This window comes from Uloborus diversus, chromosome 1 (assembly GCF_026930045.1).
Source record: "Uloborus diversus isolate 005 chromosome 1, Udiv.v.3.1, whole genome shotgun sequence".
Taxonomy (NCBI): Eukaryota; Metazoa; Arthropoda; class Arachnida; order Araneae; family Uloboridae; genus Uloborus; species Uloborus diversus.
In genome coordinates, this window is record NC_072731.1 from 77,117,319 (window position 1) to 77,141,403 (window position 24,085).

Consider the following 24,085-nt stretch of genomic DNA (forward strand, 5'->3'; position numbering starts at 1 on the left):
AAATTTGCATTTCTGATAAAAGTAGACTTTTCTTCATTAAATTTATTTATTTTCTTTATCCTGCATTACTTCACCACAGATTACAATTCCTCGAAATAAACACATAGTAGAGAAGGGAAAACAGTAGGAATTGCAATTGATCACTAAATCTTCTTTAATTCTTTAAATATGCTTTTAGTTTGAGTTGAGCGTAAAAGATATCAGATCGTTAGATTTTATTTGCTGTCTAACGCTCTCGGAAACTAAAACACTGGGTCCTATTATGGCAATCGTATATGTTCAACTGTTATGTTTTTCCTTTTTTGTCTTTTCTATAATTCTTTTTTCCCCCTCCACTTTCCGCATCATTCATGCGAAAAGTTACAAGTTACACGCTTTTAAAAGAGTAAAATTGGATTCATCACGCTGTTTTAGAAGGCTGTATTGTGTTCATTTCTTATTTCTGTACTTCAGAGCCTGAAGGACGTAAGTCCAAAAATTACGATTTTCTGTTTATTAGTGCATTCATTATATGCAGAAGCCTATCCCACACCGAGCCATGTAAATGTAATTCTTAAAAAAAAAAAAAATCCGTTTCATTTTTTTTTTTTTTTACCTTGGGTAAAAGAGCGCGCTTCCCATCCTTTGCATGCGTCAGGAAAAAAAAGTTTTTTTTCTCTCTACTATAAAATTATCATGTGCTTTACGTGTCACTGACTCTGAGGTACAGATTTTATGTCGATTATTTTATTTTTTAAAAGACACTTTGTTGTAAATAACAAAATACTATGAAGTTTTTAGTCCTTATGTTTTCCATCATTCTTAAGAAAATACAATTTCACAGATTTCTTTTGGAATAAGTATAGTTTTTACGCCCATTTTTAGGACTTATACAAAATGAATTTGAAATGAACAGAGAACTAAAAACCAGTTGTAAAATGAATTATTTGGGCATAAACAAATACTTTTATGCTTCCAAATATTAAGGGGAAAACTGAAACAATACATTCAAAAGAATAAAGAAAACTGGGGAGACCATCAATATATTTTTAGGGGCAAGTGTACATTCTAAAAACCGGACAGTTTAAAAAACTGAATTATTTCTATCTAATGTTATTTTTCTTTGTTTAGTTGTAAAATAAGCTTCCTTAAAATGATTGTTGATATCTTTATCTTTAACTACAATCTATTTCTGCATGCATAAAAGAGAAATTAAAACATTAAGTGTTCTATGTTAGGGAGCAGGACAGAACTTGAGACAAGAAATGTTTTTTTGTTTTATTTTTTAAGGGACATATACACATACAACCCAAATTCAAAATAATATAATATCTGAACTGTTTGAGCAAAACTTGTCCTTGAGTCGGGAAAAATGAACGGCATGCAAATTGAAAAGAATAAAACACGTTGTTCCATGAATGGGTTTAAATCGATTTTAACAACTTTGCAGTTATTATTTTGACAACTTATGGATCATTAACACATTGGAAAATTTTATTGATTTTTTATATGGGTCAAAAAATTAGAATAATCTATTCATTCAATAAGAATTTTAAAAAGTAGCGAAAATATTCGCATACCTGATAACCGATAGTTTGTCACAAGTATGAAGCTTGGCGCCATGATAATTTTACCCGTTTTAAAAACCTTTTATTGCTCAAAATGGGTCCTCAAGGTGATAAAATGGGGAAAAAGAAGTTAGGGGAGGGAGGCCCAAAGCGGGTAGACCTTCGTATGCCCCTCCCCCGTTGCGTTAGCGGCAATGAATACGTATGTCGTGTTTACCCGAACCCCCCCCCCCCCCCCGAGTTATTATCAGTCCCAGCGAAGCAGCAGTAAAGCGGAATGGCGCAACCAGGCTTTAAAAAAAATGATACATTTAAAAAAAAATGAAGATTTGTGATTAGTGATTAGTCGAAGACCTGTCAATAACATTAACTTATTCTGACACTATCCACCTATAAACTACGATGGTCATTCCGTTTTTTTTTTTTTTTTTTTTTTTTTTTTTTTTGAATTATTAATTTAAGGTTATAATTATTGAAATAAAAAAACGTGCCTTTGGGCAAAGCGCGTATAGGATTTAATCATATATTTATTCAAAATTTCTTGACTCGCGTGTGCTGACTTAGATTTTCTCTTTTAATAGGATAAGTGTAACTTTAAAAAGTTATTTTTTTAGGATGGCAATTAATCAGTCAATTAATTAACTCAGTTATTTCTTTATCTATATATATAAATGAATGTTTGTCTGTATGTCATCCATGAACTCAAAAACTACCCGGCAGATTTGGCTGAAACTTTCACCGTTTGTTGTTTTTGGTACTGGGAATGTTTATAGACCAGTTCGAAAAAAATCCGATGGATAATTCCTTTTTTATTCCAATTTAAGTCACAATCCATTGGATAAATACGAATAAAATTATCGGCTGCAGAAATTAATTCGCGTGAAAGATCTCATTGATAAGAAGTTAGCTGTTGCCATTTTTCTTGAGTTTGAACAAATAAATTCTTTCTTTATTGTTTTATGGCTTTTCATGCAACGGGGGGGGATTTAAAACTTTTTCTATTTGATATTTTTAGCGATTGATTGACCTTGCAAACTGCGTGAGTGCAAAATTTGAGTATAGTCACGGCTTCACTTGATACCTGGACCGATTATTATGAAAATTGCTATATATATGTATTTTTCCACGGAGAAGGTGCATAATATGCTCACTGAAGCCCCTCGCCACCAGGTGGCACTGCAGAGTAGCAACTTCTGCCCCGTTCAACCGATTGTCATGAAAATCAGTATAATGATGTATTTTTTTGTTGGCGTAGCAACGCGCGTCGGGTACAGCTAGTGTTTTATAAACAAATGTACTAACTTTAATTTGGATAAGTACAACAATTTTATATTTTGTTATATAATGGCAGGTAGCTAGTCAACTATTTTAATCATTTATAACTTCATATTTGATTGGCAAATGTACCAAACCACAATTAGTTACGCTTACCCACTTTGGGCTCAATGGTAGGGAAAAGCGGGTTTTTCACATGTTTGTTAAGTTTGATAATAAATAAATATTGAGTTTGAAATTGTACAAAAATCACTTTTTCTTTTGAAGTTAAAGAACGCTGATAGGAAATAAAACCGAAACTGTTGCGATTAAAATCCAAAAACTACTGTTTTCGAGCGTTCTTCGAAAACATATCCGCTTTGGGTTATCCTCCCCTACGTGTTGTATCATTGCTGAAAAAGCAAAGAGAAGCTCATACAGGGGCAACAATGTTGGAAAAGGATTATACTCAGTGATGATTTTTTTTTTTTGTTGAAATATCTGTGAACAAAAAAGGTGCCCGGGTTTGGCGTTTTAAAAATAAAGCGCATGAGAAATCTTGTGCAAGATGTTCGCTCAAATTTGAGCATCCTTTATGGTGTGTGGGTGCATGAGGGCTGCAGGAATTGGACGGTTTTATGTATCTTAAAAATAAAACATTGCGTGATTTCCACTGTTTATCAAAAATACTGCATGATACTTCATCTGAGGCACAGCAGTGACACATTCAGTGACACGTTTTATCTTTCAGCAAGATTCTACTCCGTGTCACATCTCTACGTCAACTCGAAGATTTTAAACAGAAAGATGAATTTCGGCATTAAGCTGGTCAAGAAACTCTACCGATCTCAAAACGATCAAGAGCTTATGGTACCGTCTCATCCAAAGAAAGCGGTTCAAGGATCGAGTGCCCCTCAACAAATTTGAACTCGCTGCCGCATTGAAGAGAGTATGGAACAGTGTCAGAAGCGATGAATGTAAATAGGTGGTAGAATCCGTGTGTGAAAGGATTAATGAATCGAATCCATCAAAAAAAATGACGCATTCAAGTATTAATATTATTTCTTTTGGATATGTCCCCCCCCCCACCCCTTTAATTTGAACATTCTAATTTTTTGACTCAATATAAACTCTCATCATATAAACTTTTAGGTTATAAAGGTCTAAGATTATTTTAAATTAACAATATGTGAAATGAAATGCACACTTTAGGTTCTAAGAAAGATGGCACGCTCATTTAATTACCTAATTTGCACTTATATTTGGGTAGAATAAATTTTTCTCCAAAAAGTGAAAAGTGTTCTATTATTTTGAATTTGGGTTGTATGCAACTTGATCTGAGTTAAAGTACTAAGACTGTTCCTAAATCCATTTGTTTAGGATATTTACTTGTTTTAATGTTTTAATATATTTTGTTAAATTTAAATATCAAGTACAGATATAATATATTTATTTATTCATTAATTATTGCTATTACTTTGTAAAAAGAGGGGAAAAAACTGAGCCATTCGAAAATATTTTTCACAAGTGTTTAACGGTCCCTAGTCTTTTTTTTTTTTTTGTAAAAAAAGAAATAGAGCAAAAAAAAGTAGGGGGGGGGGGGACCTCACCAGACTGTAAAAAAAATCACCGATTTTCAACGGTTCGCAAAGATAAGTTATATATATATATATATATATATATATATATATATATATATATATATATATATATATATATATATATATATATATATATATATATATATATATATATATATATATATATATATATATATATATATATATATATATATATATATATATATATATATATATATATATATATCTTCTGTGCGGACCTTTGTCACCATAAGGCTTTTAAACGGTCGGACCGATTTTGATCAAATTTTTTGTGTGTAATGAAGTTGTGGCAAGCATGGTTTCGAAGCGCGATGGATCGAATCGGAAACGTGTTTCTCAATTAATTAATTTAAACATTGAATGGTTATATCTCTCAAATGATTAATATTTATTTCAACCTATTGTTGAGCGAGAACTGAAATAAATATTTAACCCGTTGCCAAAGGACAATAAGAAAGCCAGCTCTGCTTTTTGTAATGAAATTTCCTACTGTGATATGTCAATAATTGAGAATAGATAAAACGTAGAGAGAGAGAGAGAGAGAGAGAAGCCTTCATTTCTTGAAATCAACGATTTTAGTTCCAGTGATATATTTTAAAGTAAAGTACTGGAAGAAATCGGGTTTCTTTCACTAGGTTCACGCAAAACGCTTTTCGTCGTAGTTAAACCAAAGACCATGTGACCGGATCGGTGCTTTAGGTTTTCCTAACCAAATGATCGTATAGTACCGTAAATAACAACATTTGTTTCTCTGTTCAAATCCGTCTGAGTTTTGGCACTAATGGCAAGAATACTTTAAGGAATATCAAACTAATCAGTACATTATTAAAGGAAAAGATGGTGGAATTTGAAGACGAAACAAATTTTATTTTCGTCCAGATAAATTATAACAGGGTAGTTTTGTACACACAAGATCAGTGCAGTGAAATATTTTTAGCTTTAGTGGAAAGAACAAATTTGGAAAATATATGAAGTTTTCGTTCAAAAGATGGGATCGCTAATCGGTCGGAGTTTGATTCGCTCACTGATGGGCTAGATTACAGGAACGTGGTGGCTTGGCGACATTGGCCATAACAATACAGTTGCGTGATTATTTGGTTACTACTGTTAATGTAATTTATTGTATTTTTTTGTTCATTTGGTGAAATATTTTAAATTGCAAAGAATTGTTTCTGGTTTTTAAAGAGTGTTCAGTCATTTTAGTTGACGAACGTTTTTATTTTACATCAGGAGAGGGGGGGGGGTGATTTTCGCTTACTCAGGGTACTGTTTTTATCTTTATCATTTTCATAAACGATATCCATTCGGTTGTTATATTCCTTTTCATATGAGGGACGTTGCAGCGGGATTTCCCGTTTTTTCTACATGGGTAGTTAGTTTTTTATACTTAATATCAGAGGATTATTTTTTTATCCTTTGGGTATGACCTGAAGGAGCAAACCATACAATCTATGAAGATCTTTCAAGTACACGAGAGAAAATAGTTAATAAAACTACTGCTCAGTGGGCATTAGATAAATCAAGTTGTAATAAATATACGCATTCGGACACCAAGCAGCTTAAAACATTTTCCATTTACTTATTTTTTTCAACAAAACGGTTCAAACACTTGATAGTTTATGAAGTTTTTCAACTTTTAAATTTACGAAGTTTGGACAGAACAACGTCTGTCGGGTTCTCTAGTATATATATATATATATATATGTTCCACGGGATTTTTTTTTTTTTTTTCGTTAGACGGATGGATTATGATAGCGTGGTTTGCTGGGCAAGTTTGTGATAAATAATAGAGCTGCGGAATTATTTTTACATTAGAAAGATATTATTTGATGTATTTTTTGTTTATTTGGCGAAATATTTCATATTGCAGTAAAAACCGCTTCACTCGCTAAATAGAGTTTTAAAGCAACTGTAAATCTAATTTAATGATTTGACGAAAAGTTTTAAATTCCAAAGAAACTTAAATAGTTTTTTTTTTTTTTTGGTGCGTACGCATTTTATACAAAGAAAAACGAGCATTTCACATCAGAGGGAGAGGGGGCTTTTAGGGGAATTTTTCTTTATTCAACGGACTTCCATTAAATTTTTTGCTCGGGCATCGCTGTGCGGGTACTGCTAGTATATATATATATATATATATATATATATATATATATATATATATATATATATATATATATATATATATATATATATATATATACCATCGCTAATGACTACCGGATAGAATCTTAGTATTTGTGATAAGTCTTCGTGAAAAACAACTCTAGCTTTATTTTTAACTTTTACTCGGGCATGTTTTGTGACAATTTTATAATTAAAAAATATTCTATTTTCATGATCGGGAATATCAATCCCTTTTAAAATATCGGATGCACTTTCAACAAAGTCAGACATTGACTTTGTGTTCCTTCCTTCTTTTATACACTGATGAAGGATGTAGGGGTTTGGTTTTATAACCCAGAAACAGCTTTTTGCAGAGGGTTTTTTTTTTAAAACTCTTTGTATTTTTTTTTAAACTTGTAAATGTATACACGTTGTCATATTTACTCGTTGACCGTTTGATTCGGTCAAACGGTTGTTTATTCGGCAATTGTGTGTGTTTCTCGGCAATAAAATTTAAAAAGAAAAAAAAAGAAATTAACAATCATATATGATACACGGAAAAAAATATATAACTGAGTCACGGTTAATATAAAAGTAGCATTTCAATCAATTACTGCCTTTCCTCCTGGAATTGGGAATGCCACCCAAACATGGTTGTCATTCATTCTCGAATGTAAGCTATTCAGCCCAATAATCAAGACACTTTTCCCCTTCCTCTTCATAAATAAACCACAAATTTAAAAGTAAATGGAATCCTTGTTTCTTTTCATCGAATCTACCTCCGCTATACGGAAGTCTTCCAGAAGCTGCAAAAGATTTAAAGAAGCCACGCCAAACGATCCGGACGCTCGTCACTTGTTGAGAGGAGGGAAACACCCCTAGGTGGCGCGAGACGGATGTAATGAATACCGTTCGTCCTTCTAGAGGTCACGAACCATTTTAACTCCCGTTCTTTTGATATATTTATTCCACACAACCCCCCAAGCATTCCCTGGTCCGAACGTCGCTCTTTATTACCTCATTTTTTGCTTTCTTTTGACTCGTTTGCGTGATCAGAATGCAAGATAACCTTCCATCTTTTGAAATATATTTCTCAGTAAATATAGAAAGGAAAGTAGGGTAAATGATTGCAATTCCTTCTCGGAAGCTCACGATTAATTCTTACACAATATGAAGGCAGACTATCAATTTTCTCCAACATAATAACTGCTTGCTTAGATTCATGTGTGCATGTCTGCCGTGGAGTAGTTAACATATCTGCTCTCAATTGCTCTCGAACACTAATAGCTTAAATGAAACAAAGCTAAAGAATTGCTTCTATCTTTAATGAGACATATTTAATACAAAATAGAGAAGTAGTCAATCAATATGACCCTTTATGCCAATAGTAGAGGAGTGGGTGTAGTGAGATAACAGCAATTCATTTTCTGTTTGGCTATTTCAAGCCTGGTAAGACTTTTGAAAATTCATGTCGACATACTGCGAACAAGGTTGCTTTCCAAGTATCATGTAAACAAAATAACTATGTCATGATAGTTTGAACCCATTGAGTGAAACATCTGCATAGTTTTTTGCACTGTTTCTTAACTGTTAGACACGCTTTGCAGACTAGCGTTATTAATATTACATTAGCCTATCAACTCTGAAGTTCATTTTTTCAAAATTTCATAGCCAACAGATTTGGTATCTTTAAAAAAAAAATCTATCGAATATTATAAAAACGTATTGAAATTTATAAATTGCTATCTTTCATGCAATAAGAAATTAAATAATTTAAGATTTTCATATTTCACCTCATTTTCAAAATTTTTATTTCACATTTTAGCAGAATGAGTCTTGTATGCTGTCAAATTTGCTACAAGTTTGGTAAGCCAGGGTGGAAAACTCTGCCTGTTAAATGCGAACGAAATTGATATTTTTGAAAGAAAAAATGTTTATATCTTCATGAATATGTGTGATACTTTCACGAAAATCTATAAGATTATTGTACACAGTAATAAACTAATTGCTAAAATTTACAGCGTGTTCCCAGCTACTTACGATAAAGGGTGATCAAAAAACCTTTTTGGTCTTTTAAATTTATTGTTAGCCTCCTAAATGCGTGGGTGATATACTTTTCGTTGAAATTTATGTGTGAACTTTTACAAAAGAGGCGAATTTTTCTTTGCTTGGTTTTCTTTTTTAGCAAGGAATTTATTTTCGGTTGCATTGAAATGAACAACTTTTCCCTTCCTTTCTTTTATAGAGGACAGGGCGAGTAGCCAACAGACTGTTTGCTACTACAAGGCAGAAAGAAATGTAACGGGCAGGCTTCAGCCCGAAGATATCGATACGAGCTTATGCACCCACTTGATTGTAGGGTACGCTGAAGTACGCGAAGACTTTCTTCTCCCTCGTACTACCTACGATTTGGATTGCTTCAACAGGACGTCTGCTCTCAAGAAGAAGAACACCAAAATGAAAGTGATGCTGTCCATCGGAGACAAATCGAAAGGAGGATTCTCAAAAATGGTGACATCTAGTGAGAAAAGAGAGAGGTAAGTTAGTTAGGACTTGGACAGTTTTTTTTTTTTTTTTTTTTTTGTCCCTGTATGTTATAACGTGTTGGTGATTAGTGATTACTCTTCGCAGTTTCAATTTCGTCTGCAACGAATAAACCTAAACTCTTTAAGATCGGCTCCGGAGGATTCATTTTGTCTTGCCTCAGCAAGTGATGCAAGTCTAGCCTACGCAGGAACATGTATTGATAGCTGCTAATGTTGGTTACTTGAGGGCACGTATTTTCCGCAAGAAATCGGAAGAGAGAGAAAATAATTATCATAGCTTAACATTTCCCCTTCCTTTTTATGCAAGTTTCTGTAAACAAATGTCATTGTTCTTGGTTTTCGCAATGTTACATGCAATTTTTCTTCGTTAGAAATGATATACAAAACAGAACAAATAAAGCACGAAATTCGCAAATAACTGCATATATGTGCTTTGGTGTTTCAAAGAACCTCGAAATGCATACACAATTATTTGCAATATTGCGTTTCATTAAAGTTAAAGTTCAGTGTTCTTATTTTCAGCGCAAAACTATTTATTTACTTTCTATCTATTCCCGTTGTTTTAGAAAACCCCACATTAGTTTAAGCCACATTGTTGTTTTCCAACTATACGTAATTTGGTATGAAGTCCGTCTTCCACAGTACCCGTTCATAGGGTAGGCAACCATTCACAGCACGACAACACATTCACACAAAGGAAGCACAAGGACAGGAGAGAGAAAGTAGATCATCCATGTCCGAACCGGGACCACCCCATCGCAGTCAGACTCCTCTGACCACTAGACAGGGCGGGCGGCATGTTGAAGCCATCTAAAATGCAAAGTGAAATCGACACCTTATAAAACATCTAAAAAATGGCATTTTCATGTGCAATCGATCATTTATTAAGCGTGTTTTATCAAAACTCTTTGTCTATCTTTAATCCATTCAGCCGTCATTCAAAGATTAATCTTCATGAAAACTTCCAAGAAAAGAATTATAAAGATAGGAATTAAACTGTTTTAAAAATAGTTTTTACTTCATTAGTCAACAAAATAATTTAAAGAGTGGTGAACTTTTTCTTATTTTTCCAGTTTTAAAATAATTGACTTAGTAAGACTTATTTAATTTTGTATTATTTCAATTTTGATAATACACCAGGAGTATAGTTTTACATTGAATTCCATTTTAGAAACTAACTTTGTAACCTTATATTAAGATATTAAATAATTCTTAAAATTCTAGACAAATTGTTCAATATATTTTCGTTTTTCCAGATTCATCTTCTCTTTACTGCATTTTCTGGATAAATATAACTTCGACGGAGTGGATTTTGACTGGGAATTTCCTGCGTGGAACGGAGGGAATAAACTCGAAAGGTTTCACTTTGTGCTTCTGCTAAAGGTAAACTCATTGCATTTCTCATTTCTCCTGAGGTAAAAAGAGAAAGATTCTTTCCCTAAAAGACTTTTAAGAGAAGCAGTCATAAATTTTCATGCTTTGAAGGGTTATGAAGTAGTTGTAAGTGAGACCGAGTGGTCACATTTGCTCGTGAGTAGCACAAGTATTTTGTTCATTAAACGTTGAATATTTTCCAACATTTAAGAGTACAGTGAAACCTGCGTAAGTTGACCACTTGCGAGGCACTACTTGAGTGTTCAGCTTAATCAGGTGGTCAACTTATAGAGGTTGATTTAAATATATAGGACGAATTCTGGGCGGTCATTCCAAGCTCCTGATCTTGTGAGATCGAGATTCTCGCTCACGTGATTGGTTGTGACGTAGAAATGTCGCAAAGTAGTATTCTAACCTAAAACGATCAACTTACAAGGGTGGTCAACTTTACAGGTTTTACTGTACCAGTTTAGATAGTTAAAAATGTCCTAAAATAGAGAAATGCTTTATGGTATTCATTGTTTCCCCTCAGGAACTGCGGTTTGTCCTTGAAAGGGTGAAAAAAAAGTTTTTAGTAAGCCTTGCTGTTGCTGCCCACGTTGGTATCATAGATACGTCTTACGATGTACCTGAAATAGCGAAGTAAGTAATGGTCGAAATTTGCTCTCTTTCTGATATTAGTATGTTCTTCCTAGGAATTTCGGCAGCATAGTTGCAAGAAGAAACTTCCGAATTATTTGACTCCCTAACTGTAGCTCCTTTCTGATAAGGGCAGTTGCTGTAATTCTTCAAGGATTTTTTACCGAAGACAATCCAAAATCATTGAAGCTTCTTTGGTAATACTCTACTCAAACCCACTGGACAAAGTTGCATAAAGTTAGGGACTCGTTCTTAATTTTGAAGTGCACCAAGTATGAACCTAATCTGCAATTGAAGACGAACAGACAAAATTCAGGGCCAAAAATGTCCCTAATTTCTTGTTTCTCATACTACTGTTTCTTTGATTACCATTGCTTTTCTGCCAGAAAAAAAAATCGATGCTTCAAGAAGGAGTTGTCAGAATAAAACGAAATTTTGCACACGTAAGAGACAACAGTGATGTAAGAAAGTGATTACAAAACAAAAGCAAAATGATCATTTATTGCAGCAAAAATCACAAAGGAATGGAGGAATTAGTACCCAGCTAGACCACCTCTTGCGGACAAAAAGACGAGGTAATACTGGCGAGCTATGAAAGTCTCATACGATGTCCTACGTTACATTTTTATACAGTTACTGTAAACACAAATCTAATTTGATCAAACTCGAAGGCTGTCCAACTTACAATCCCAAGTAATCCCCGATATGCCCAATCTGTAATAAATCAGTGAATCAAGCAGGTCAGAGGAGATGATAATCTAGTGGAAGAGATCCCAAGTCACCCTTACTGTGTGTGACGAGTAGTGTCCTGTTGAAAAATTGTTTCTGGAGGCCCTGCATGAGGCCCAACACATGTGGTTGAGCCATGTCACGAACGTACCGTTGGGCTGCCGAGTTGTTGTGAATCAATAGTAGGGATAACCGTTTATCGTACACTGTAGCAACCCATAACATCACCAAAGCTGTGGGTGCGATGTGTCGTGGAAAAGCAAAAGTGTTATTGAGGCGTTCATCATGGGGCCTCCACACACCATATCATTGCCCAAATTAAATCTTGATTCGCCGCAGAAGACAGTCTGGCTCCATTTGGTTGGAATCCATTGCCCTCGAAAGCGATACAACTACAAACGGAGCCAACAGGGCGAATAGGGAAGTTGCAACCTATTAAATGTTCATATTTTGGCTATTGGATGTTGTTAATTGACCCTCAAAACTAAAAAATTCACCATCGCCGAATTTTAAAACACCGTGGTTGATTTTTAATGAATTTTTAAAAATCCACGCGCAAAAGTGCGCGCTTCTGAAACGTCACGAACCTACGTCACAGGGCGCGAATGGGCAGCCTTCCGCCGAAGATCCCTTGTTTTCGCTAGGAACATTTTGAGCGCGCTGATATTTTTATTTTTTAAAAATTCAATAATCCTTTTGAACACACTATAGAGGCCGGATTCGTTAAAGCACAATCTAAATAATCTTCCTCAAGTAACACCAATGAGATATTCGAATATTTTCGAGAGGATGAGAGGTTTAATGTTCCAGAAACGCGAGGTGTTAAATGCGAGGAGAAAGCCTTTTACGTTTCGTCTTCAAAGTCGAATGCGTGACCTTCGCTTCTCCCCTATCAGGAGAGGAGATGACGTCACTTCCTATGCCATTTGACGTCACCAGAGCTTGAACTTTAAAAATTAATTAAAAAAAAAACTACTTATCGTATCGCAAAATTTTTTCACCTATGATGTTCATACATGTTACTCTATCATATAAAAACAAAATTGAAAAATCGAAAACTTCCCTATTCTCTTATCGATCTTCGTTTTCAGCAGCACACCACATCTGCAGCTGGAGAGATGTTACGAGGTGCTGTCGCATACGAAAATCAGTCATCCCTAATATGGATCCGCAACACCATGAAAGTCCAGTGGTACGTTCGTGATATGCCTCAGTTACATGAACTCTGATCAAAGATCTCTCAGGAGCTATTTTTCAACAGGACAATACTCCGTTACACACAGCAAGGGTGTCACACAACTTCCTCAATGAGATTATCACTTTCCCTAACCTGCTTGATTCCCTAATTTGTCACAGATTTAGCATATCTGGGATAACTTGAAATCAGGTTCTTCGTCAAGGGGGGTAGGGGGTGTAGCATCCCCTCTCCCAATTTTTCAGTAATGGGGCCGCCAATTTCATTGTTGTGATGAAAACTAAAGCAAAAGGAAAATTATCGTGGTCTTAAAAAAAATAATAATGTGCTAAAATTACTTAATATGGCAGTTTCTTAACTTCTCCTCTCCCTCCCGTGGGAGATCCTGCACCGGTGATTTTTCCGAATTGAAGCTCTAATACGAGTTAATGATGTTAAGGAATGGAATGAGGTTTAAATCTCCCCGCCCCCCCCCCTCCCGAAAAATTTTTGGAATTGGAGTTTCAAAAAGGCAATTTTAGACGATCCTTAGCGATGTTAGGAGGAGGCGTTTGGAAGTCTTCCTCGGGAATTTCGCAAAATTTAAGTCTTAAAAGACGCAATTGTAGACATCTCAGGTAGCTTTAGATTTTGTTCAGCTACTTTCCTCCGGTAGTTTTTCGAAACTGAAACTTCAAAAAGCACAATTTTAGACGACCTTCGATGATGTTAGAGAGAGGGTGTTTCGAAACATTTCCCTGGAATTATTACGAAATTGAAGATCTAAAACTCAATTTTTTGAATACCCCTTTCAACGAAAAAGAATAGGTTTTAGGTACTCCTTGGCTAAATCTCTATATTTTAGTTGTCTTTAGATAAAAATGCTATGGCTGCCCCCCCCCCTTCCCCCAATGTGTAATCAGATACGCAGTAAGAGGTCAGTTAAAAAATCAATCGCTCCCTCTCCTTGAAATATTTCTGGATCCGTTCTTGCTGATCACTAAGCTATGTATGCCACTATTTAATTAATTCCATTCATATTCGCATTTTGCACTCAGTATCCCCAAATATTAACACTCAAAATTTTTAGTGCTGCTTTTATACTAATAATTAAAAGCGTCGTGGCCCCCCGTAGGAGGTTTGTAGTTCCCCTAAATTTCACTTCCACTCCGTGGCCCCCTCTATTTTAATGTGGCTCCGTTGAGAAAAATTAGTTTAGACTATAGAAATGCATTTAAATAACAAGTGAAACAAACACGAAAACCAGATAGCTCTTATCACACAAACGAAAGAACGATGAAATTTATCGAGAACTCGCTTTAAAAAAATTAGAATAAAGATTTATAATGAACTTGATCATAAAAATATCCAAACAAAATATATAGTGAGCAATCATTTAACTCTGAGCTAAATCTGAAAAAAAAGGGGGGGGGGGAGGCACCTTTTCGTAATTTTAAATGAATATAAGGAGTAAATTAAGCCTTGAGTTGTGCTCGGGTTTTTTTTTTTTTTTTTTTAATTACCTCCCTCTTCCGTTAAACGGGCTTACCTCCCTCTTCCGTTAAACGGGCATTTCGCTTAAAATATTAACTGTTGCAAAGGTGTGGGTTGAAATCCCTGGGCACAGTTACAATTTGTATACCATAGAAAATAAACATGTATATCGACTAATTTTCTGATCAAACTAATGTGCTCTCCTCTTTCAGAGCTGTGGACTTCGTGAACCTCATGTCTTATGACTTCCAGATGTTCAGCAAGGAATACCCTTTCACAGCGCACCAAAGTCCTCTTTTCTCCAGAAACAGCGAAAGAAAGCACAATTATTTTAACAACGTGGTGAGTTTTTGAGATTATTGTCCTAATTATTGTGATATTGCAAGCATCAAAAGAAATTTTAATTAACGAACACTAACTACAATTTACCCAGACATTTACCAATCAAACATTGAACTCATTCTCCTTTTTCAAAAATATTTATCCGAAGGGGTAAGTATGGCAATCATGATAAATAGACCCCTTTCCCGCTTTTATCGGGAGATTAACAGAAATGTTTGGGGAAGAAGAGAAAGGTGGGTATTTGTACTGATTTATTCCTGCAGAAGATATACTAATATTAGTACAATCGATTAGAGAACATCTTGGTTTTGCATAAAAAGTGGAATTCCAGGTAGTACAGTAGAGTCCTGGTTATCCACCATAAACGAACCGTCGGATAATAGGGAGGTTTTACAGCAATAAAGAAATAGAAATGCTAAAATAAACAAGAATCAATATAATGACATTGATTCAAGATCAGGAAATGTAATTGGGAGAGTTCAGGATGAGGGGGAAAAGAACTAGTGGTCTTGATGATGTATCTCTCTTTTTTTAGGCCAAGTTTCGCCATCTCTGGAACCTCATAAAGCCGACAACCCTGACCTCTTGCTGCTCAACGTATGTAATAGTTATATCAAATTTTGAACCCCTTCTTTGTGAGCTGCTTTATGGAGATCAACAGTCTCAAGTTCTGAAAGTCACTTTCCTGCTTCAACCAAAGATGCATAGTACTCACATCGAGAGATACGTTGCTATGAAGGAAAAATATTTTCCTGGTTTTCATCCAGTTTTCTTTCAACGATTCTTCCGTCCTTGCCCAACAGCTAATTCCATGACCTCGTAATCATTTGTACCATGATATTGTCCCAGGAACACGCGAATTAATAGGCTACATTTTTTAGTTTCATGATTTTCAACTTCTGAATCAAGTCTTCGTCAAAAAATTGCCCGAAAATAATAAATGTAAATATCCCTGGTACGGTGGATAACACGATATGGCAGGTAACTGAATGGTGGATAGCCGGGACTCTACTGTAACAAGTTCTTTTTTTTTCCCCCTGTCATTTGGCCATAAATTGTCAGTGATGAATTTATTTGTACTCTTTATGTTATTAAATAGTATTAAATTAATGATATAAGTTGCATGTTGTTTTTCCTAACGTTTCAGGCTTGGGCTGCGAGTTTTTGGGAAGCTCGAGGAATGCCTAGGAAGAAAATAATGGTAGGAATACCAATGCATGCACGAACATATCATCTGGAAAATCCAAAAAAGCATAGTTTGGATGCTCCAGCCACCGGACCAGGGCTAGGAAAGGGCAAACTTTCTTTCTCTCAGGTAGGCTTAAGGATTCATTTGTATTTTTAATTATTTTTTTCTCAATTTCTTATATTGGTCGCTGGTCGCTTGCGGGGATCAGCTGGTGCGCCTTTTTACGCCATTTACTATTTTATGTAAAGCAGCCGCCTACAGCGGTTGTTTGACTTGCTTCATATGTTAACAGAGGTTCCCAACCTATGGGTCGCGACCCCCAAAGGGGTCGCGACATTATCCCTACGTTGAAAAACATATCATTGCATAGTTGAAAAAATAAAATACATAGGGGGAAATTATCATCCTTTTAGAACAGCATCAATACTTGAGAGCAATGGTGAATTCAGCAGAAAGACTATGGGGCTGCAGCAACCACCCCTCCTCCTTTTTTGCCAGAGTACCTGATCTCCGAACGTCCTCTAAGATTATCTTAAGCTTTGGTTTAGAGGCTGCAATCTCTACAAATTTCTGCAAAAGAGTCCGGAATTCCTTCCATCTAACATCATCAAAACATTGTCTTAAATTTCATTTTTGGAACTTCAATTCCGAATATTTTCTGTGAGAGATTCTCAAAATCCCAACCCTTATCCTGAAAAGTGTTCTGTATTTATCTTTTTAAGACTTAATTTTAGAAATATTCCCAGGAAGAGTCCAGAACTCCTTCCTGTCCTTTAAATTAGTCAAAAATAGCCAAGAAATGGGTTTTTAGGATTTCAATTTCAAAACAAATTCCAGGGGAGTGCCTGCTGATCCTCTTCACATAGTTAAAGATCATATGAACTCTAGTTTTTAGAGCTTAAATTTCAAAAAAAAAAAAAAAAATCCGGTTGAGGGTTTCCGAACATTTCCCCTTGTCATCAAAGATAACCTATCATTCTGTTTGGACTTAAATTTCAAAAAAGTTCCTTTGGAGTACCGGGGCGGGCTACCTTGTCGCGGATTTGAAACTTTTTTCATTCTTTTCTCAATAATTTTGGAACTACTTATCTTTTCAAGCTGTGGAAACTTGTTTTACGCAGCTAGATATCTCTTAATTTCATTTTTGAATAGTGATCAGCTTGTTTCCAAGTATTTTTACCCTTTATTAGTGTTTTTTATATGGGCCAATGTTACCTTCGCGTTTGGGTTACTTCGGCCCGAAAACGATTTTCTCTATTTAAAATCACTGTAGAACTAACTAGAGTTAAAGAAATGCGTGTGTTCATACGAAAAACTATTTATTTGAATGAAAAATACATTTCAAAAGAAGTTTGAGTCACAAATATTTGTTATAAGGAAAATTATTACCGGTTGACCCGTGCGGAACTCCGCACTCTGTCTTTGAATCGTTTTATGAGGAATTCCACTCTTTCAAAATTTCAAACAAGGAACATTATGAAGAAGAATAAAAAAAGTAAACGAATGTTGACGCAAAAGAAGACATGCATTTTGAAGACATCACTAACAAAGCCTCGTTAAATACAATGTTGGTAGTCATAATGTGATCTTCGCACACTTTTTAGATGTACGTATTTTCAATGCAAACATAAATATATCATTAAAAAGTGCGAAAAAGCAGTAATTGTGCATGTGAAAAAAACGGGTTGTAGCAAATACAATCCAACCTATGTGAGATTCTGCCGGAAAAAAGAAACATTAAAACGATATTTATTGGCATGGATTTGAACTGATGCCATTATGATGAACAGCACGACACTCCAACCAACCGAGAAAATGCACCTTCGATTTCGAATGCTATTCATTGAAGCTAATTCCAATAAAAACAGCAAAACGTTTTTTGACTAAAAAAAACGATCATGGTTCTATGAATTGACATTAGCCTGCATGATACGTTTAAAAATTATTCGTAAAGCATGGAGTTTGATTAAGGAATAAGGAAGATCTCGCGTAGCGATTGGAATAAACAGGCTAGAGAAATGAAAAATGAGATTGAAAGGAAGTGGTTTTTATTTTTTAAAATTGATACAATTTCCAACAGCAAGCTGCTTTAAACGTTACGGATTGGATGTCAGCACATGTTTTCCTTTGAATCGAACAGTCAAAATTCAAAACCAAAACTAGTTGAACTGAGTACGTTTTTTAAGTGTAAATTTTTTAAACGTAGACGAAATGCAATTCGGTGTTTATTTTTCGCCGAAAGCAAAAGAGAAGAAAATGATTTCTTACTTATGAAGTTGATAGTAATGGTAGTGTGAAACAAACTCGAACAAAAGAAAAATACAGGTGTAAAAATAGGAGTAATCGAACTTAATGACTTGTATAAGACTCAATGGATTCACATAGATTGCTTTAGTGCCTCACACTCTTTTGTTCAAACCAATTAAATGAGTGGGAAAATTGAATGCACATGGAAACCTCCTTTAGATGGGGTCTTAGTTACCTGATATTGGCCATGAAAACTATTCCATCTGGGGTCTTTAACTCTGCAATCAAACTGCATTGATAGTTGAAGTTCTGTACTTGACTTGCATGCAAGTAAACTACAAATTTTAGTATGGCGAATAAAAGAAAAATACCATTGGGACAAAATACTGAAAAGATGAAACAGGAAAGGTATCATAGTTTTTATGTGTCTTTGTTAAAATGGTTATTTGATATTTTTGGCCTCGATGCTGCTCGTGCCTAGGGTATTATTCTTTCAGGCCCGGATCTATAAATTTTGGGCCCCTCTGTAACAAAATATTTGGGGTCCCTCCCCAGAGACCAACAAGAACACTGTATACTTAAAACGTTAATAGGTCATAGTGCTAGTTTTTTCTCCCCCCCCCCCCCCGCGCACTGCGGGTTCTGCGGGTACGCAGATCTTGGCCTGATAATATTACAGCGTAGAATACTCAGACATGAATTTTTTTCTCTCCAACAGTTAAAAGATTTATGACGTTTTTTGATTTCCACAGAAATAACGCATACTACGTTATAGAAAAGGCATACTGCGATATAAGAAAGGCATACTGCGTTCATTTACCGCTTTTGATTCTTACAATAATGCCATAATAACTGAGATAATGAGACTAGTACTTAAGAAATTTTTAGGAACTACTCATTTTTATTTTTTTATAATTCTAAAATTTAACGTATCATAGACTTTCATGGCGCAGACTACGCCACTGAAATTTTTAGGGGAGAAATTTGGTTGCTCCAATTGAGAAAGCCTTTAGATTTAGTGCTCTCACTGCTTCTCAAAAGGACTCTATTAGGCATATCATTGCCAATACTGTGGATTTTAATTCCAAATTGACTTCAAATACTTTTAGCAAGCATGCTAATTCTTCCATCAAAGGTTTGTGTTCTGATCCTGATCTAGTTGTTACTAAGGGGCCCGATCAAGCCAAACTGGTGCCCAGGTCCGGAGTAGAAGTTGGTGCCCCCCCCCCCCCCTCCATGAGAAAATCCGCACAATTTTAAATTCAGTGTGTTATACTAGAAACCTTATATGAATAGAAACTACATTGAAAAGGAAACCTGGGATTTGAATACCAAACACTTGATAGTCTAGTCACCTTACTAATCAGAGTTAAAATTGCCTTACCTTAAGGTGAAAATGAGTTTAAAAACAATTTTAAACTGCAAAAAAAAAAAAAACTTACTAATTTTGACATTAAGTTTTAAAAAGGCTTCTTTCTCGCTTTATCAGAGGCAAATGTCTCGATCACATCATCGAAACTTAATTTTGATATCATCCTGAGAAACGTAGCATCTCAAAGGATTTTTGATTCTTTTTAAAAATGAAAAGGAACTTCCACTAAAACTGCTGCTGACGCGAATTTTTTTTAATTTTACAAGTTTTTGAGCTGATTAAAAAAAAAAAAAGAGCCCCCTCTCCCTTAAAATTGAGAAAAAGTACAAAAGGAGCTTAAAAAGAAAAAAAAAGGAAGTAAGTAAGTTAATTTAGGCTAGTCTATTTTGGTGCCCCTAAATTTGTGGTGCCCAGGTCCACGGACCCGCCGGACCGTGCGTTAATCAGGCCCTGCAAGGCTGATAAAGGTGGCCAAATTGTTATTCTTGACAAAAGTTCATATTTAGATAAATGTAATGAGCTCATTGCGGTTGGTCCTTATGTGACACTTCACAAAGACCCTAGTATTAGAGAGGTTAATATTATTAAAAATGTTGTGAAATCTTCTCCTATCATCAGTGAGTCTTCAAAAGGTCTTTAACTCCTTCTGTTGCACATTGTGCCAGGTTTTATGCTCTACCAAAGGTCCATAAACCCGACATTCCTCTTAGGCCTATTGTTTCAAACATTGGTACTGCTTCATATAAACTTGCTAAGTATTTAGTTTCTATCTTCTCTTCTCTTTTGGTTAGCAACTCTTTTACTGTCAGAAATTCTCTTCATTTTGTTCAGAAGTTACGTTATTTTAAGCCTTATGGTTTAACGATGGCTTCTTTTGACGTGAAATCACTTTTCACTAATGTACCGGTTATTGGGGCATTGGATTGTCTTAAATTGAGACTCCAAGAGCATCATTTTTCTAGTTTTGAGATTGAGGAACTTGTTTCACTTACTCGTGTTTGTCTTGAGTAGAATACTTTTGTGTTCAATGCTACTTACTTTCAAATGTCTGAAGGTTTAGCAATGGGTAATCCTTTGAGTCCTATTTTAAGTGACATTTATATGCACTATTTTGAGACTAAACTTTTTGAAACCATAACGTTTCCGTTCTATGTTCGTTACGTTGACGATTGCTTTGTTTTGCTTGGCCAAAACCATGTTGATAATGAACTTTTATTTTCTACTCTAAATTCTATTGATTCTTGCATCCAATTCACTATTGAAATGGAAACTGATAGTTCTCTTGCATTTTTGGACGTTTTTATTACTAAAAGTAATAATGAATTTATGACTTCGGTGTTTCGTAAGCCTTTTGCTGTTACACTACCTCCTCACAAATGTTCTTCTCATCCTCCAAACCAAAAGTTGGCCTCATTCAAGGCTTTTGTGTTCCGTGCTTTAAACATATGTTCTTCCTCCAATTCTTTAAATGCTGAGCTTTCTTATCTTAAAGCAGTGGCTTTCGATCGTGGTTATTCTCCTAGCATCAATGATTCAATTTATAATAAGTTAATTAAGCCTTCTCATTCTGAAAAGGTTTCTGCTTCTAATACTTCGTATACTATTGTTTTGCCTTAGTATCCAAAAGTTAGTCATCAAGTTGCAAAGATTTTGAAGAAATTTGGTTTCGATATAGCTTTTTCTCCAGTTAATAAGATAAAATTTACAAACTTAAAGGACCCCATTGATTGCCATAGCGACTGGGGTATTTATAGCATCTCCTGCAAGTGTGGACTTGCCTACGTTGGACAGACTAAGCGTGCTCTCAAGCACCGTCTGAAATAGCACGAAAACTATATTAAACATAAAGAACTTGCTCGTTCTTCCATCGCCCAGCATTGTTGGACTTCTGGTCACTGTTTTGATTTTCATCTGCAAAGATTATTTGTAAATGTTCTTCGGTATATGACCTCAATTTCTGGGAAGCTTACCATATTTGGAAAAATTCTCATTCTCTTGTCAATGATTTTTCCAGCACTCCATTTTTTCATGATATTTGGAAGCAATTTCTATAATTGCCTTTCCTGTTTTCTTTGGTGTCTCGCACTCCTTTTGTCTCCTGGCTTCTGATTGGTTGTCTCTTGCCTTATTGCTTTGAGCCCGGAGTGTACATGCTGTTCGCTGATTGGTTGTTTGATGTCATGTTCCTGTATTCTTAATGGTTGGCGTTCTTTGGTATAAATACCGGTGTCCACCTGGTTTTTGTCAGTTCTCTCGCAACTTCTGGTTGTGTTGGTGAGCTTTTTGCACTGATGAAGAGGCTCCATTGTAGCCTTGAAATAGCTATATGCTGTATTTTCTCGAATATTTGTGCTTTATTTACGTTGTTTTTTCACCTTAATCATATTGTAGCACAAAGCTTATATGATAATTTTCCATAGTTGTAGTCAGTTGTGACTCGGAATCCGTTTGCTGGAGTCAGAGACTATAGCGGCAGAAGACATTGAAGTCACTGGTTTCGAATTCAAAGGAACGTATTATCGTAGTTCATCTATTAATTCTTCTTTAATGGAATCAGCAAGGGTGCCCATATGGGGGGGGGGCAAGTGGGGACTCAAGCCCCCCCCCCTTGAAATTATAACTTCCTTGCTTTTAGTATTTTTTTCTTTGCAAAAATGTAAAAACATTTCTTCTCCAGCAATTAATGAGTAAGTTATTAAAAATGTCAAATTTTAATAACTCTAACCTGTACTGAAATCGGTTTCTACAGGGAAAACATCCTACTAAACCATGGGGAAAATAAATGAGCCACCCCCCCCCCCTTTAAATTTTGCATATGGGCGCCCTTGGGAATCGGTAATTGATATTTTCGAAAAAATGCGTGGAAACGTGACTAGAAAAGTCATTGCGATTCAGGAAGCTGTTTGCGAAATAATACATTTTTCAGCTCATGAAAAATGCATAATGAAATAAATAATTAATAGAAATTGGCAAAACCATAATATTAATAGAGATGGCATGTATGTACTTTAAATTTTTTAAGAACAAATCAGCAACTGCTTTGAAATAGTGAAATAGATAAAACTCATACATTATGAAGCTATGATTTTTTATTTACATAATATTTTATAGTTAAAATATAAATTAATTTATAAAACCTCAAATAAAGTATGGGTTTATTTAATAACAATGTTTTCTTGTTGTAATCAACATGCAGGGGTGTCCACCTCGGGGGGGGGGGGGGGTGGACATGGCGCCATTGAAATTTTTAGGGAGGGAGGTTGCTTTGAGAGGGTATACGCCCAAAATGTCGCGGCCAAAATGTCGCGGGCCAAAATGTTGCGGCCAAAATGTCGCCGTCCCAAAATGTCGCCGGTCCAAAATGTCGCCGTCCCAAAATGTTGCCAGTCCAAAATGTCGCCGGTTCAAAATGTCGCCAGTCCAAAATGTCGCCAGTCCAAAATGTCGCCGGTCCAAAATGTCGCCGTCCCGAAATGTCGCCGTCCCAAAATGTCGCCAGCCCAAAATGTCGCCGGCCCAAAATGTCGCCAGTCCAAAATGTCGCTAGTCGAAAATGTCGCCAGTCCAAAATGTCGCCAGTCCACAATGTCGCCGGCCCAAAATGTCGCCAGTCCAAAATATCGCCGGTTCAAAATGTCGCCAGTCCAAAATGTCGCCGGTCCAAAATGTCGCCGGCCCAAAATTCGCTAGTTCAATTGGTACGAAAAATTTAAATGTACGTCGATGCTTTTCAGCATAAAAGTTGCGAAAGAATATTAATTGCCTTTCAAAGTAAGTTCCTTCAAAAATTCCAAACGTTTTCTCTTGTCTTAATTCGTAAGCATCAGATTAATTCCAGAAAATTAATAGTTTTTAGAAAAACATACGTTTTTCTGTATACTATTAAGAACGTAAACATGCGAAAGGCTGCTGCAACGGATTTCTCTTTCTCGTTTAATCTGATTAATAATAATACTCAAGATGTAAAGCAAAGGATCAAGATGTAACGCAAGGATTCAGACAAAAAATTGGTATGGAAGTAAAACTAAACTGTTCTAAAGGCGAATGAAAGAATAGTGAGGCGCTATGTGAATATGGCAAGAGAATAGGCGGTTTGTATTTTTTGGCGTAATGAAGTAAAAACAAATAACTCCTTCACTCTAGCATATTATTACGGTAGCGACAGGTCAGTCATTTAGGGGATCAGGCGGAATGGCCCCCGACTTTGAATTTTTTTTTTTATATATACAAGTGGAAGTGCTTTTTATAGCAATCCTATGAAATGTGCATTGGTTATATGCCCGTTATCCTCCCTCTCCCCTTTCACTAGAAAAATTCGAAATCACGGGCCAGGGTGGAAATCAAGTAGAAAGGTATCTTAATGAAATTTAATTTTCTCATAGATTTTTTAACATCACCCTAAGAACTGTAAAAAAAAAAAAACTGTACGTTTTCAGTGAGATATACGTTG

At 35.5% G+C, this 24,085-nt stretch overlaps 1 protein-coding gene across 1 annotated transcript in view; it reads left to right on the forward strand.

Moving 5' to 3' along the window:
* The window catches only part of LOC129230494 (acidic mammalian chitinase-like), a 61,578-nt gene that overhangs the window by 21,253 nt on the left and 16,240 nt on the right, over positions 1–24,085 (forward strand). The window contains exons 3-7 of the mRNA XM_054864899.1: positions 8,782–9,066; positions 10,332–10,458; positions 10,982–11,091; positions 14,698–14,827; positions 15,975–16,142. Of these exons, the coding sequence (XP_054720874.1) occupies positions 8,782–9,066; positions 10,332–10,458; positions 10,982–11,091; positions 14,698–14,827; positions 15,975–16,142 (820 nt within the window). The remainder of the gene's footprint in view (positions 1–8,781; positions 9,067–10,331; positions 10,459–10,981; positions 11,092–14,697; positions 14,828–15,974; positions 16,143–24,085) is intronic.